Source organism: Bombina bombina, chromosome 12 (assembly GCF_027579735.1).
Source record: "Bombina bombina isolate aBomBom1 chromosome 12, aBomBom1.pri, whole genome shotgun sequence".
NCBI classification, from domain to species: domain Eukaryota; kingdom Metazoa; phylum Chordata; class Amphibia; order Anura; family Bombinatoridae; genus Bombina; species Bombina bombina.
Genome location: NC_069510.1, coordinates 102,638,769 through 102,653,576, shown reverse-complemented (window position 1 = coordinate 102,653,576; position 14,808 = coordinate 102,638,769). Strand labels below are relative to the sequence as shown.

At 42.9% G+C, this 14,808-nt stretch overlaps 1 protein-coding gene across 1 annotated transcript in view; it reads right to left on the bottom strand.

Moving 5' to 3' along the window:
- The window catches only part of HUWE1 (HECT, UBA and WWE domain containing E3 ubiquitin protein ligase 1), a 689,948-nt gene that overhangs the window by 557,992 nt on the left and 117,148 nt on the right, over positions 1 to 14,808 (bottom strand). The window contains exon 13 of the mRNA XM_053695471.1: positions 2,618 to 2,768. Within this exon, the coding sequence (XP_053551446.1) occupies positions 2,618 to 2,768 (151 nt within the window). The remainder of the gene's footprint in view (positions 1 to 2,617; positions 2,769 to 14,808) is intronic.

Here is a 14,808-nt window from a genome sequence, read left to right as displayed (position 1 = left end):
TCCTAAATATGGGAGGAGGGGTAAAAGGCACACCAGGTCTATCCCACTCCTTGCTAATAATCTCTGTAAGCCTTTTTGGTATAGGAAATACGTCCGTATACACCGGTACCGCATAGTATTTATCCAACCTACATAATTTCTCTGGAATTGCAACTGTGTTACAATCATTCAGAGCCGCTAATACCTCCCCTAGCAATGTGCGGAGGTTCTCTAGCTTAAATTTAAAATTGGAAATCTCTGAATCCAGTCTCCCTGGATCAGATCCGTCACCCACAGAATGAAGCTCTCCGTCCTCACGTTCTGCAAACTGTGACGCAGTATCTGACATGGCTCTCATCTCATCCGCGCGCTCTATCCTTAACCCAGAGCTATCGCGCTTGCCTCTTAAATCTGGCAACTTAGATAATACTTCTGTCATAACAGTAGCCATGTCTTGCAAAGTGATTTGTAAGGGCCTCCCTGATGTACTTGGCGCCACAAAATCACGCACCTCCTGAGCGGGAGGCGCAGGTACTGACACGTGAGGAGAGTTAGTCGGCATAACTTCCCCCTCGTCGTCTGGTGATAATTTCTTTACATGTAAAGATTGACTTTTATTTAAAGTAGCATCAATGCAATTAGTACATAAATTTCTATTGGGCTCCACATTGGCCTTTAAACATAGTGAACAAAGAGATTCATCTGAGTCAGACATGTTACAAACTAGCAATGAGACTAGCAAACTTGGAAATACTTTTCAAAATTAATTTACAAGCAATATAAAAAACGTTACTGTGCCTTTAAGAAGCACAGAAAAACTGACACAGTTGAAATAACAATGAACAAAAATAGTTATAGCAACCAAATTTTCACAGTAAATGTATTAAGTTAGCAAAGGATTGCACCCACCAGCAAATGGATGATTAACCCCTTAGTACCCAAAAACGGATAACAATTATATAATTAACGTTTTTCTCACAGTGAAATACACTGTCACAGGACTACTGTGACTGATTACCTCCCTCAAAATGGATTTTGAAGACCCCTGAGCTCTCTAGAGACGAACTGGATCATGGAGGATGAAGTAGACAGATTGTGACTGAATTTTTACTGCGCAAAAAAGCGCTAAAATAGGCCCCTCCCACTCATATTACAACAGTGGGGAAGCTCAGAAACTGTTTCTATGCAGAAAACAAAAATGGCCATGTGGTAAAAATCAAGCCCCAATAAGTTTTATCACCAAGTACCTCACAAAAAACGATTAACATGCCAGTAAACGTTTTAAACATACATTTAAAAGTTATGTATTATTATTTACAAGCCTGCTACCAGTCGCTTTTACTGCAGTTAAGGCTCATACATTATTTCAGTATTTACAGTATTTTCAGAGTCAATTCCATTCCTTAGAAAATACATTCAGTGCACACACACATCAGCCTGATACCAGTCGCTATCGCTGCATTTAAGGCTGAACTTACTTTACAATGGTATCAGCAGTATTTTCAATTCCATTCCTCAGAAAATAATTTACTGCACATACCTCTTTGTTGCAGGGGGACCCTGCATGCTATTCCCCTTCTCTGAAGTTACCTCACTTTTCCTCAGATGAGAACAGCCAGTGGGTCTTAGTTACGTCTGCTAAGACCATAGAAAAAAACCCCAGGCAGATTCTTCTTCTAATGCTGCCTGAGAATAAACAGCACACTCCGGTGCCATTTAAAAATAACAAACTTTTGATTGTAGAAATAAACTAAGTTAAAAAAACACCACAGATCTCTCACAGCTTCCTATCTAGTTAGGCTGCAAGAGAATGACTGAGTATGACAGGTGAGGGGAGGAGCTATATAGCAAGCTCTGCTGGGTAATTCTCTTGCAGTTTCCTGTTAGGAAGAGAAATATTCCATAAGTAATGGATGACCCGTGGACTGACTACACTTAACAGGAGAAAATGGCTTACCGATCCCCATGAGGGAAAATGACAGCCTTCCAGCATTACACAGTCTTGTTAGAAAAATGGCTAGTCATACCTTGAGCAGAAAAGTCTGCAAACTGTTCCCCCCCAACTGAAGTTCTCTCAGCTCAACAGTCTTGCGTGGTAACAGCAACTGATTTTAGTTACTGCTGCTAAAATCATACTCCTCTTTTAAACAGAACTCTTCATCTCTTTCTGTTTCAGAGTAAACAGTACATACCAGTACTATTTCAAAATAACAAACTTTTGATAGAAGAAATAAAAAACTACAACTAACACCACAAACTCCTCACCATCCCCGTGGAGATGCTACTTGTTCAGAGCGGCAAAGAGAATGACTGGGGGGCGGAGCCAGAGGGGGAGCTATATGGACAGCTCTTGCTGTGTGCTCTCCTTGCCATTCCCTGTAGGGGAGGAGAATATCCCACAAGTAATGGATGACGCCGTGGACCGGACACACCAATGTTGGAGAAATAACAGTTATACACCTTAACACATTTTCAGTAAAGGACTGCTAATGAAATTTAGTAGTAGCTGTTAGTGCAAAACAGAAATGCCTAAAATCAACCTTAAAAATCATACTAGCCCCCCCCCCGCAAAAAAAAAATCTTCCTTGTAAAAGTAAATACTTGGTAAATGTGATTATTAAATACAAGTCACTCTTACCTATCATGGCCTGAATGCAATTCCGCACTAGAACAGGGAGGAAGCCATGGTAAGATGCAGTGCCAGTGCAATCTATGATGCTGCTGAGTTTAGGTGTCCTCTCCAAGTGAACTATAGAGGTCAGTGTTCTTAGGGATGCAGCTTTAATGTCCTAAACATAAATATGAAGAGAGTAGCTCACAAATTGGTGGATATGTCAAGTATTAAAATGATGGACAAAGTATTTAAAAGGAACAAAGTGCAATAATAAAAAGCACTAATTTGTTAAAGCATTTGTTTATTACACCACTGAATGCCTATAACTGCAAGGGTTAAACACATAAAGTCAGCTTCAGCACAGCAATGCACTACTGATCCAGAACCGTACAGATTTAGTGAGCCAAAGACGACAGGCACATGCCATGCATAGCTAGATTTCAGTATCCCATTGTTGTTCTGGAGCTGAACTTTGTGTTTAACTCTTTTGCAAGAATTACAATAGTTATATTCAAGCAAGGGTGCAATAATACAACATTCTAACATATTACAGCATTATTATTTTTTTGTTAGTATGGAACTATCTTTCCCCCCATTACAATTCTTTACATTGAGATACATATAAGTTTGACAAACTTCAGGATATGCAAGGAAATTGGAATATAAAAAAAAAGCTTAACATGTGAAGGCATACAGTGAGCTGTGCTCTGTAGCTCATACTATCAGCAACATAAACAAATGTCTTACAGGGCAGAGATACTGATGCTTCAGAGTTATTTTTGTGTTTGTCTCATTTATAAGATGCCAACAGTTAATGCAGTGATGTACAATTAAGACCATAAATTATATCATGTAAAGACCTTTATTCTTTTGTCTTGGGTCCCATTGATAATACAACGTTTCAAGCCAGCATTAGGCTCTTAGTCATGTACACTTTAGTTATACAGGTTTCTGCTACTTATACCTGCACCTGTTAATCATTCACCTGATGTTAATTAACCCATTCCATAAAGAACACAACTATTGCTATTGCAACAGTGACATCTTGTGGATGAAAAATATAGTACATCACTGTTTTTATTCTGAATATTTCAGTGTTCTTTCATGGAATGGATAAACACCATCCACATATTATTAAAACATAAAACCTATATACAATTTAAAAAGAGGAGCATAAAATCCCAATATCTATAGAGCTACAGTAATAGGGGTTAATGTACATAATACATTCTCATCCTCATAAATTTGTACAGAAAAATAGTCATACAGAAAAAATAAAGAAATATACATTTCCAGAAAAAACCTGCTTTTTAAAGAGAAATATTCTACAATCCTTTTGCCAATACATGACCAATTGTTATTATCCTTAAATATTGGTGTCTATACTCATGATATATTTTCTTTCTATGGAATACTAGATAAATAATTCAAAGTCAACAAAACAGACTCCAATCAAAGTCTTTGTTTAGGCCCTTAGTCTGTTGCTCCGTGCCCCACTGAAAGAAAATTTGGTGTGCTGTTTCCACTATCTTGATTCTACATAAATTATATCATGCCCATGTCTAATACTTTATATGCCCTAACATATGTTAGCAACATAGGGTTGTCATGTATGCTTACCTGATAAATGTATTTATTTCTTGACAGTGAGTCCACGAATCATCTAATTACTATTGGGAATATCACTCCTGCCCAGAAAGAGGCAGCAAAGAGCACCACAGAAAAGCTGTTAAGTATCACTTCCCTTCCCACAAACCCCAGTCATTTGACCGAAGTAAAGAAGAGAAAGGAAGCAACAAGGTGCAGAGGTGTCTGAAGTTTATAACACATTAAAAAAAAAACCTGTCAAAAACAGGACGGGCCGTGGACTTACCGTTTTCTTTCTAAGGACACAGTGAGTCAACGGATCATCTAATTACTATTGGGAATCAATACCCAAGCTAGAGGACACAGATAAGGGAGGGACAAGACAGGGAACCTAAACAGAAGGCACCACTGCTTGAAGAACCTTTCTCCCAAAGGAAGCCTCAGCCGAGGCAAAAGTATCAAACTTATAGAATTTTGAAAAAGTGTGTAGAGAGGCCCAAGTTGCAGCCTTGCAAATCTGTTCCACAGAAGCTTCATTTTTGAATGCCCAGGAAGAGGAAACAGCCCTCGTAGAATGAGCTGTAACTCTCGCAAGAGGCTGCTGTCCAACAGTTTCATAAGCCAAGCGAATGATACTCTTCAGCCACAAAGAAAGAGACGTAGCAGTAGCTTTCTGCCCCTTACATTTCCGAGAAAACCGCAAAAAGAGCAGAAGACGGACGAAAATCCTTAGTTGCCTGTAAATAGAATTTCAATGCACGCACCCCGTCTAGGTTGTGCAGCAGATGTTCCTTATGAGAAGATGGGTTAGGACATAAAGGAACAATAATCTCCTGATTAATATTCCGATCTGAAACCACTTTAGGGAGAAAACAGAATTTATGTTTACCTGATAAATTACTTTCTCCAACGGTGTGTCCGGTCCACGGCGTCATCCTTACTTGTGGGATATTCTCTTCCCCAACAGGAAATGGCAAAGAGCCCAGCAAAGCTGGTCACATGATCCCTCCTAGGCTCCGCCTACCCCAGTCATTCGACCGACGTTAAGGAGGAATATTTGCATAGGAGAAACCATATGATACCGTGGTGACTGTAGTTAAAGAAAATAAAATATCAGACCTGATTAAAAAACCAGGGCGGGCCGTGGACCGGACACACCGTTGGAGAAAGTAATTTATCAGGTAAACATAAATTCTGTTTTCTCCAACATAGGTGTGTCCGGTCCACGGCGTCATCCTTACTTGTGGGAACCAATACCAAAGCTTTAGGACACGGATGAAGGGAGGGAGCAAATCAGGTCACCTAAATGGAAGGCACCACGGCTTGCAAAACCTTTCTCCCAAAAATAGCCTCAGAAGAAGCAAAAGTATCAAACTTGTAAAATTTGGTAAGTGTGCAGTGAAGACCAAGTCGCTGCCCTACATATCTGATCAACAGAAGCCTCGTTCTTGAAGGCCCATGTGGAAGCCACAGCCCTAGTGGAATGAGCTGTGATTCTTTCGGGAGGCTGCCGTCCGGCAGTCTCGTAAGCCAATCTGATGATGCTTTTAATCCAAAAAGAGAGAGAGGTAGAAGTTGCTTTTTGACCTCTCCTTTTACCGGAATAAACAACAAACAAGGAAGATGTTTGTCTAAAATCCTTTGTAGCATCTAAATAGAATTTTAGAGCGCGAACAACATCCAAATTGTGCAACAAACGTTCCTTCTTCGAAACTGGTTTCGGACACAGAGAAGGTACGATAATCTCCTGGTTAATGTTTTTGTTAGAAACAACTTTTGGAAGAAAACCAGGTTTAGTACGTAAAACCACCTTATCTGCATGGAACACCAGATAAGGAGGAGAACACTGCAGAGCAGATAATTCTGAAACTCTTCGAGCAGAAGAAATTGCAACCAAAAACAAAACTTTCCAAGATAATAACTTAATATCAACGGAATGTAAGGGTTCAAACGGAACCCCCTGAAGAACTGAAAGAACTAAGTTGAGACTCCAAGGAGGAGTCAAAGGTTTGTAAACAGGCTTGATTCTGACCAGAGCCTGAACAAAGGCTTGAACATCTGGCACAGCTGCCAGCTTTTTGTGAAGTAACACAGACAAGGCAGAAATCTGTCCCTTCAGGGAACTTGCAGATAATCCTTTATCCAATCCTTCTTGAAGGAAGGATAGAATCTTAGGAATTTTAACCTTGTCCCAAGGGAATCCTTTAGATTCACACCAACAGATATATTTTTTCCAAATTTTGTGGTAAATCTTTCTAGTTACAGGCTTTCTGGCCTGAACAAGAGTATCGATAACAGAATCTGAGAACCCTCGCTTCGATAAGATCAAGCGTTCAATCTCCAAGCAGTCAGCTGGAGTGAGACCAGATTCGGATGTTCGAACGGACCCTGAACAAGAAGGTCTCGTCTCAAAGGTAGCTTCCATGGTGGAGCCGATGACATATTCACCAGATCTGCATACCAAGTCCTGCGTGGCCACGCAGGAGCTATCAAGATCACCGACGCCCTCTCCTGATTGATCCTGGCTACCAGCCTGGGGATGAGAGGAAACGGCGGGAACACATAAGCTAGTTTGAAGGTCCAAGGTGCTACTAGTGCATCCACTAGAGCCGCCTTGGGATCCCTGGATCTGGACCCGTAGCAAGGAACTTTGAAGTTCTGACGAGAGGCCATCAGATCCATGTCTGGAATGCCCCACAGTTGAGTGACTTGGGCAAAGATTTCCGGATGGAGTTCCCACTCCCCCGGATGCAATGTCTGACGACTCAGAAAATCCGCTTCCCAATTTTCCACTCCTGGGATGTGGATAGCAGACAGGTGGCAGGAGTGAGACTCCGCCCATAGAATGATTTTGGTCACTTCTTCCATCGCTAGGGAACTCCTTGTTCCCCCCTGATGGTTGATGTACGCAACAGTTGTCATGTTGTCTGATTGAAACCGTATGAACTTGGCCCTCGCTAGCTGAGGCCAAGCTTTGAGAGCATTGAATATCGCTCTCAGTTCCAGAATATTTATCGGTAGAAGAGATTCTTCCCGAGACCAAAGACCCTGAGCTTTCAGGGATCCCCAGACCGCGCCCCAGCCCATCAGACTGGCGTCGGTCGTGACAATGACCCACTCTGGTCTGCGGAAGGTCATCCCTTGTGACAGGTTGTCCAGGGACAGCCACCAACGGAGTGAGTCTCTGGTCCTCTGATTTACTTGTATCTTCGGAGACAAGTCTGTATAGTCCCCATTCCACTGACTGAGCATGCACAGTTGTAATGGTCTTAGATGAATGCGCGCAAAAGGAACTATGTCCATTGCCGCTACCATCAAACCTATCACTTCCATGCACTGCGCTATGGAAGGAAGAGGAACGGAATGAAGTATCCGACAAGAGTCTAGAAGCTTTGTTTTTCTGGCTTCTGTCAGAAAAATCCTCATTTCTAAGGAGTCTATTATTGTACCCAAGAAGGGAACCCTTGTTGACGGAGATAGAGAACTCTTTTCCACGTTCACTTTCCATCCGTGAGATCTGAGAAAGGCCAGGACAATGTCCGTGTGAGCCTTTGCTTGAGGAAGGGACGACGCTTGAATCAGAATGTCGTCCAAGTAAGGTACTACGGCAATGCCCCTTGGTCTTAGCACAGCTAGAAGGGACCCTAGTACCTTTGTGAAAATCCTTGGAGCAGTGGCTAATCCGAAAGGAAGCGCCACAAACTGGTAATGCTTGTCCAGGAATGCGAACCTTAGGAACCGATGATGTTCCTTGTGGATAGGAATATGTAGATAAGCATCCTTTAAATCCACCGTGGTCATGAATTGACCTTCCTGGATGGAAGGAAGAATTGTTCGAATGGTTTCCATCTTGAACGATGGAACCTTGAGAAACTTGTTTAAGATCTTGAGATCTAAGATTGGTCTGAACGTTCCCTCTTTTTTGGGAACTATGAACAGATTGGAGTAGAACCCCATCCCTTGTTCTCCTAATGGAACAGGATGAATCACTCCCATTTTTAACAGGTCTTCTACACAATGTAAGAATGCCTGTCTTTTTATGTGGTCTGAAGACAACTGAGACCTGTGGAACCTCCCCCTTGGGGGAAGCCCCTTGAACTCCAGAAAATAACCTTGGGAGACTATTTCTAGCACCCAAGGATCCAGAACATCTCTTGCCCAAGCCTGAGCGAAGAGAGAGAGTCTGCCCCCCACCAGATCCGGTCCCGGATCGGGGGCCAACATTTCATGCTGTCTTGGTAGCAGTGGCAGGTTTCTTGGCCTGCTTTCCCTTGTTCCAGCCTTGCATTGGTCTCCAAGCTGGCTTGGCTTGAGAAGAATTACCCTCTTGCTTAGAGGACGTAGCACTTTGGGCTGGTCCGTTTCTACGAAAGGGACGAAAATTAGGTTTATTTTTTGCCTTGAAAGGCCGATCCTGAGGAAGGGCGTGGCCCTTACCCCCAGTGATATCAGAGATAATATCTTTCAAGTCAGGGCCAAACAGCGTTTTCCCCTTGAAAGGAATGTTAAGTAGCTTGTTCTTGGAAGACGCATCAGCTGACCAAGATTTCAACCAAAGCGCTCTGCGCGCCACAATAGCAAACCCAGAGTTCTTAGCCGCTAACCTAGCCAATTGCAAAGTGGCGTCTAAGGTGAAAGAATTAGCCAATTTGAGAGCATTGATTCTGTCCATAATCTCCTCATAAGGAGGAGAATCACTATCGACCGCCTTTACCAGCTCATCGAACCAGAAACACGCGGCTGTAGCGACAGGGACAATGCATGAAATTGGTTGTAGAAGGTAACCCTGCTGAACAAACATCTTTTTAAGTAAACCTTCTAATTTTTTATCCATAGGATCTTTGAAAGCACAACTATCTTCTATGGGTATAGTGGTGCGTTTGTTTAAGGTGGAAACCGCTCCCTCGACCTTGGGGACTGTCTGCCATAAGTCCTTTCTGGGGTCGACCATAGGAAACAATTTTTTAAATATGGGGGGAGGGACGAAAGGAATACCGGGCCTTTCCCATTCTTTATTTACAATGTCCGCCACCCGCTTGGGTATAGGAAAAGCTTCTGGGAGCCCCGGAACCTCTAGGAACTTGTCCATTTTACATAGTTTCTCTGGGATGACCAACTTGTCACAATCATCCAGAGTGGATAATACCTCCTTAAGCAGAATGCGGAGATGTTCCAACTTAAATTTAAACGTAATCACATCAGGTTCAGCTTGTTGAGAAATGTTCCCTGAATCAGTAATTTCTCCCTCAGACAAAACCTCCCTGGCCCCATCAGACTGGTTTAGGGGCCCTTCAGAACCATTATTATCAGCGTCGTCATGCTCTTCAGTATCTAAAACAGAGCAGTCGCGCTTACGCTGATAAGTGTTCATTTTGGCTAAAATGTTTTTGACAGAATTATCCATTACAGCCGTTAATTGTTGCATAGTAAGGAGTATTGGCGCGCTAGATGTACTAGGGGCCTCCTGAGTGGGCAAGACTCGTGTAGACGAAGGAGGGAATGATGCAGTACCATGCTTACTCCCCTCACTTGAGGAATCATCTTGGGCATCATTGTCATTGTCACATAAATCACATTTATTTAAATGAGAAGGAATTCTGGCTTCCCCACATTCAGAACACAGTCTATCTGGTAGTTCAGACATGTTAAACAGGCATAAACTTGATAACAAAGCACAAAAAACGTTTTAAAATAAAACCGTTACTGTCACTTTAAATTTTAAACTGAACACACTTTATTACTGCAATTGCGAAAAAATATGAAGGAATTGTTCAAAATTCACCAAAATTTCACCACAGTGTCTTAAAGCCTTAAAAGTATTGCACGCCAAATTTGGAAGCTTTAACCCTTAAAATAACGGAACCGGAGCCGTTTTTAACTTAAACCCCTTTACAGTCCCTGGTATCTGCTTTGCTGAGACCCAACCAAGCCCAAAGGGGAATACGATACCAAATGACGCCTTCAGAAAGTCTTTTCTAAGTATCAGAGCTCCTCACACATGCGACTGCATGTCATGCCTCTCAAAAACAAGTGCGCAACACCGGCGCGAAAATGAGGCTCTGCCTATGATTTGGGAAAGCCCCTAAAGAATAAGGTGTCTAAAACAGTGCCTGCCGATATAATCTTATCAAAATACCCAGATTAAATGATTCCTCAAGGCTAAATATGTGTTAATAATGAATCGATTTAGCCCAGAAAAGGTCTACAGTCTTAATAAGCCCTTGCGAAGCCCTTATTTACTATCTTAATAAACATGGCTTACCGGATCCCATAGGGAAAATGACAGCTTCCAGCATTACATCGTCTTGTTAGAATGTGTCATACCTCAAGCAGCAAGAGACTGCTCACTGTTCCCCCAACTGAAGTTAATTGCTCTCAACAGTCCTGTGTGGAACAGCCATGGATTTTAGTAACGGTTGCTAAAATCATTTTCCTCATACAAACAGAAATCTTCATCTCTTTTCTGTTTCTGAGTAAATAGTACATACCAGCACTATTTTAAAATAACAAACTCTTGATTGAATAATAAAAACTACAGTTAAACACTAAAAAACTCTAATCCATCTCCGTGGAGATGTTGCCTGTACAACGGCAAAGAGAATGACTGGGGTAGGCGGAGCCTAGGAGGGATCATGTGACCAGCTTTGCTGGGCTCTTTGCCATTTCCTGTTGGGGAAGAGAATATCCCACAAGTAAGGATGACGCCGTGGACCGGACACACCTATGTTGGAGAAACCCTAACTTAGTACGCAAAATTACCTTATCCGAATGAAAAATAAGGTGACTCATATACTGTAATGCCAAGAGCTCTGAAACTCTACGAGCAGATAAAATAGCAACAAGAAACAAAACCTTCCAAGATAACAACTTAATATCTAAGGAATGCATAGGCTCAAACGGAGCCTGCTGAAGAACCTTAAGAACAAGGTTAAGACTCCAGGGAGGAGTAACCGGTTTAAACACAGGCCTGATTCTGACCAAGGCCTGACAGAATGATTGCACGTCTGGTACATCCGCCAGACGTTTATGTAACAAAATAGACTAGGCAGATATTTGACCCTTTAAGGAACTTGCGGATAAACCCTTCTCTAAATCCTCTTGGAGAAAAGACAAAATTCTAGGAATCCGAATTCTACTCCAAGAGTAGCTTCTGGATTCACACCAATACAGATATTTACGCATATCTTATAGTAAATCTTCCTGGTAACATGCTTACAAGTCTGAATCATGGTCTCAATGACCGACTCAGAAAACTCACGCTTAGATCAAATTAAGCGTTCAATGTCCAAGCAGTCAGTAGAAGGTCCTTTCATAGTGGAAGTCTCCAAGGAGGGAGAGAGGACATCTCCACTAGATCCGCATACCAGATCCTACGAGGCAACACCGGTGCAATAAGGATCACAATGCTCTCTCCTGTTTGATTCGAGCAAGGAACCCTTGACCTTGAGCCATACCTCGGGAGCTTGGCATTCTGCTGAGATGCCATGAGATACAGTTCCGGCTGTCCCCATTTGAGAATCAAGCTGGACAACACTTCCGGATAGAGTTCCCCCTCCCCCGGGGTAAAAGGTCTGTCTGCTCAGAAAATCCTCGTCCCAGTTGTCCACTCCTGGAATGTGGATCGCAGACAGCAGTTGTGGGTCTCCGCCCACTCAATTATCTTGGCTAACTCTGTCATGGCCAAGGAACTCCGAGTTCCCCTTTGATGGTTGATGTAAGCCACTGAAGTTATGTTGTCCGACTGGAACCTGATAAACCGGGCCGAGGCTAACTGAGGCCAGAAGAGCATTGAAGATTGCTCTCAGCTCCAGAAAGTTCATGGGTAGAACAGACTCCTGAGTCCATGTCCCCTGAGCCTTTAGAGACTGCTCCCCATCCCAGTAGGCTGGTGTCCGTTGTCACAATCACCCAGGTAGGTCTGCGGAAGCAGGTTCCCTGGGAGAGATTATCCTGAGACAACCACCAAAGAAGAGAATACCTTGTCTCCTGATCCAGATGTAATCGTGGAGACAGATCTGCATAATCTCCGTTCCACTGCTGAGCCTTCATAACTGCAGAGGTCTGAGGTGGAAACAGGCAAACGGATTGATGTCCATGGCAGCTACCATCAGACCGATTACCTCCATACATTGAGCCACTGATGGCCGAGGAGAGGACTGAAGCGCCAGACAAGAATAGAAAATATTTGATTTCCTGACTTCTGTCAGAAAATTTTTCATTGATATGGCATCTATTATAGCTCCCAAGAACACTACCCTTGTAGATGGAATTAAGGAACTCTTTCCCAAATTCACCTTCCATCCGTGAGATCGCAGGAACGATAACATCTGTGTGGGATTTTGCTTGTTGAAAGGATGGCGCCTGAACCAGAATGTCGTCCAGATAAGGCACCACTGCACCTCAACCGGAGCACCGCCAACAGGCATCCCAGAATCTTTGAAAAAATTCTGGGAGCTGTGGCAAGGCCGAATGGAAGACCCACAAACTGGAACTGTTTGTCTAGAAATGCGAACCTCAAACTTGTGATGGTCCCTATAGATGGGACCATGCAGGTAAGCGTCCTTTAAATCTACCATTGTCATAAATTGACCCTCTTGAACCAAGGGAAGAATGGAATGAATAGTTTCCATCTTGAAGGACGGTACTCTGAGGAACTTGTTTAAACTTTTGAGATCTAAAATTGGTCTGAAAGTTACCTCTTTTTTGGGAACCACGAACAGATTGGAGTAAAATCCCAGACCCTGTTCCTGGAACAGGAACTATCACTCCCAGGTCGGAAAGGTCCCGAACACAGTGTAAGAACGCCTCCCTTTTTATCTGGTATACAGATAATCTTGAGAGCATAAACCTGCCCCTGGGAGGAAAGGTCTTGAACTCTAGTTTGTATCCCTGGGACACGATGTCCACCGCCCAGGGATCTTTAACATCCCAAACCCAAGCCTGAGCGAAGAAAGAAAGTCTGCCCCCACAAGATGCGGCCCCGAATCGGGGGCAGTCCCTTCATGCTGACTGAGTCAATTGCGGGCTTCTTAGATTACTTTCACTTGTTCCAAGACTGGTTGGGCCTCCAGGAAGGCTTGGACAGTTCCTGCTTGGCAGAGGAAGGCTTACCTTTGAAGTTTCGAAAGGAACGAAAATTACTGACGTCCTTTCTGCTTATTCCTCTTATCCTGAGGGAGGAAATGACTCTTTCCTCCCGTAATGTCAGAAATTTCCGCCAATCCCGGCCCAAACAAGGTCTTACCCTAGTAAGGAATCGCCAAAAGCTTAGACACATCCACAGACCAGGATTTTAACCATAAAGCTTTTCGGGCCAGTACGGCAAACCCGGAAATCTTTGCTCCCAGCTTAATAACCTGTGGGGAAGCATCCGTAATAAAGGAATTGGCCAACTTAAGTGCCTTGATCCTATCCTGGATCTCTTCAAGTGGAGTGTGTGTCCGGTGTCAGAATAGAATCAGACAACGCCTCAAACCAGTATGCCGCCGCACTAGTGACAGTAGCAATAGACACCGCAGGTTGCTATTGTAAACCCTGGTGTACATACATCTTCTTGAGCAACCCCTCCAACTACTTATCCATCAGATCTTTAAAAGAACAACTATCCTCTAATAGTGGTCCTCTTAGCTAAAGTGGAAATTGTCCCTTCCAGCTTAGGGACCGTCTACTATAGCAGACTATCAAGGAATCTTGGCAAACTTCTTAAAAATAGGGGATGGAGAAAAAGAAAATGTATGCTTACCTGATACATTTATTTCATGGATCATCTTAATTACCAATGGGATATTCACCTCCTGGTCAGCAGGAGGAGGCAAAGAGCACCACAGCAGAGCTGTTAAATAGCTCCTCCCTACCCTCCCACTCCAGTCATTCGACCGAAGTTAGGAAGAGAAAGGAAAAGCCAAGTTGCAGAGGTGTCTGAAGTTTACAATAACCCACAATCTGTCTTATAAGAACAGGACGGGCCGTGGACACATCGTGTCAAAAAATAAATAAATTTATCAGGTAAGCATACATTTTCTTTTCTTTTTGACACAATGAGTCCACGGATGATCTTAACTACTAATGGGATTCAATACCCAAGCTAGAATACACAGATGATACGGGAGGGACAAGACAGGTAACCTAAACGGAAGGCACCACTGCTTGAAGAACCTCTCTCCCAAAAGCCGCCTCAGCCGAAATAAAAGTATCAAATTAGAAGAACTTTGAAAAAAGAGCGAAGAGAAGACCAATTTTGCAGCCTTGCAAATCTGTGCCACAGAATCCTAAATCAATCACTCTTTCTGTAAAGAAGTGCTTCCTCAAATTACTCCTGAATCTACTACCCTTTAGCTTGAGCTCATGACCCCTTGATCTTCATCTTAAAATGTCCATGAGGAAGCAACATCTCTCGTGGAATGAGTCGTTACTCTTTCCGGAGACTGCTGTCCAGTAGTCTCATAAGTAAAAGGTATGATACTCTTCAGTCAAAAAAGAAAGAGAAATAGTCTTAGCTTTCTGTCTCTTACGTTTTACTGAGAAAACCACAAACAAAGAAGAAGTCTGGCGAAAGACCTTAGTCACCAGTAGGATAAAGTGACACACGGACCACATCCAAATTGAACAGAAAAAGGATTAGGAAACAA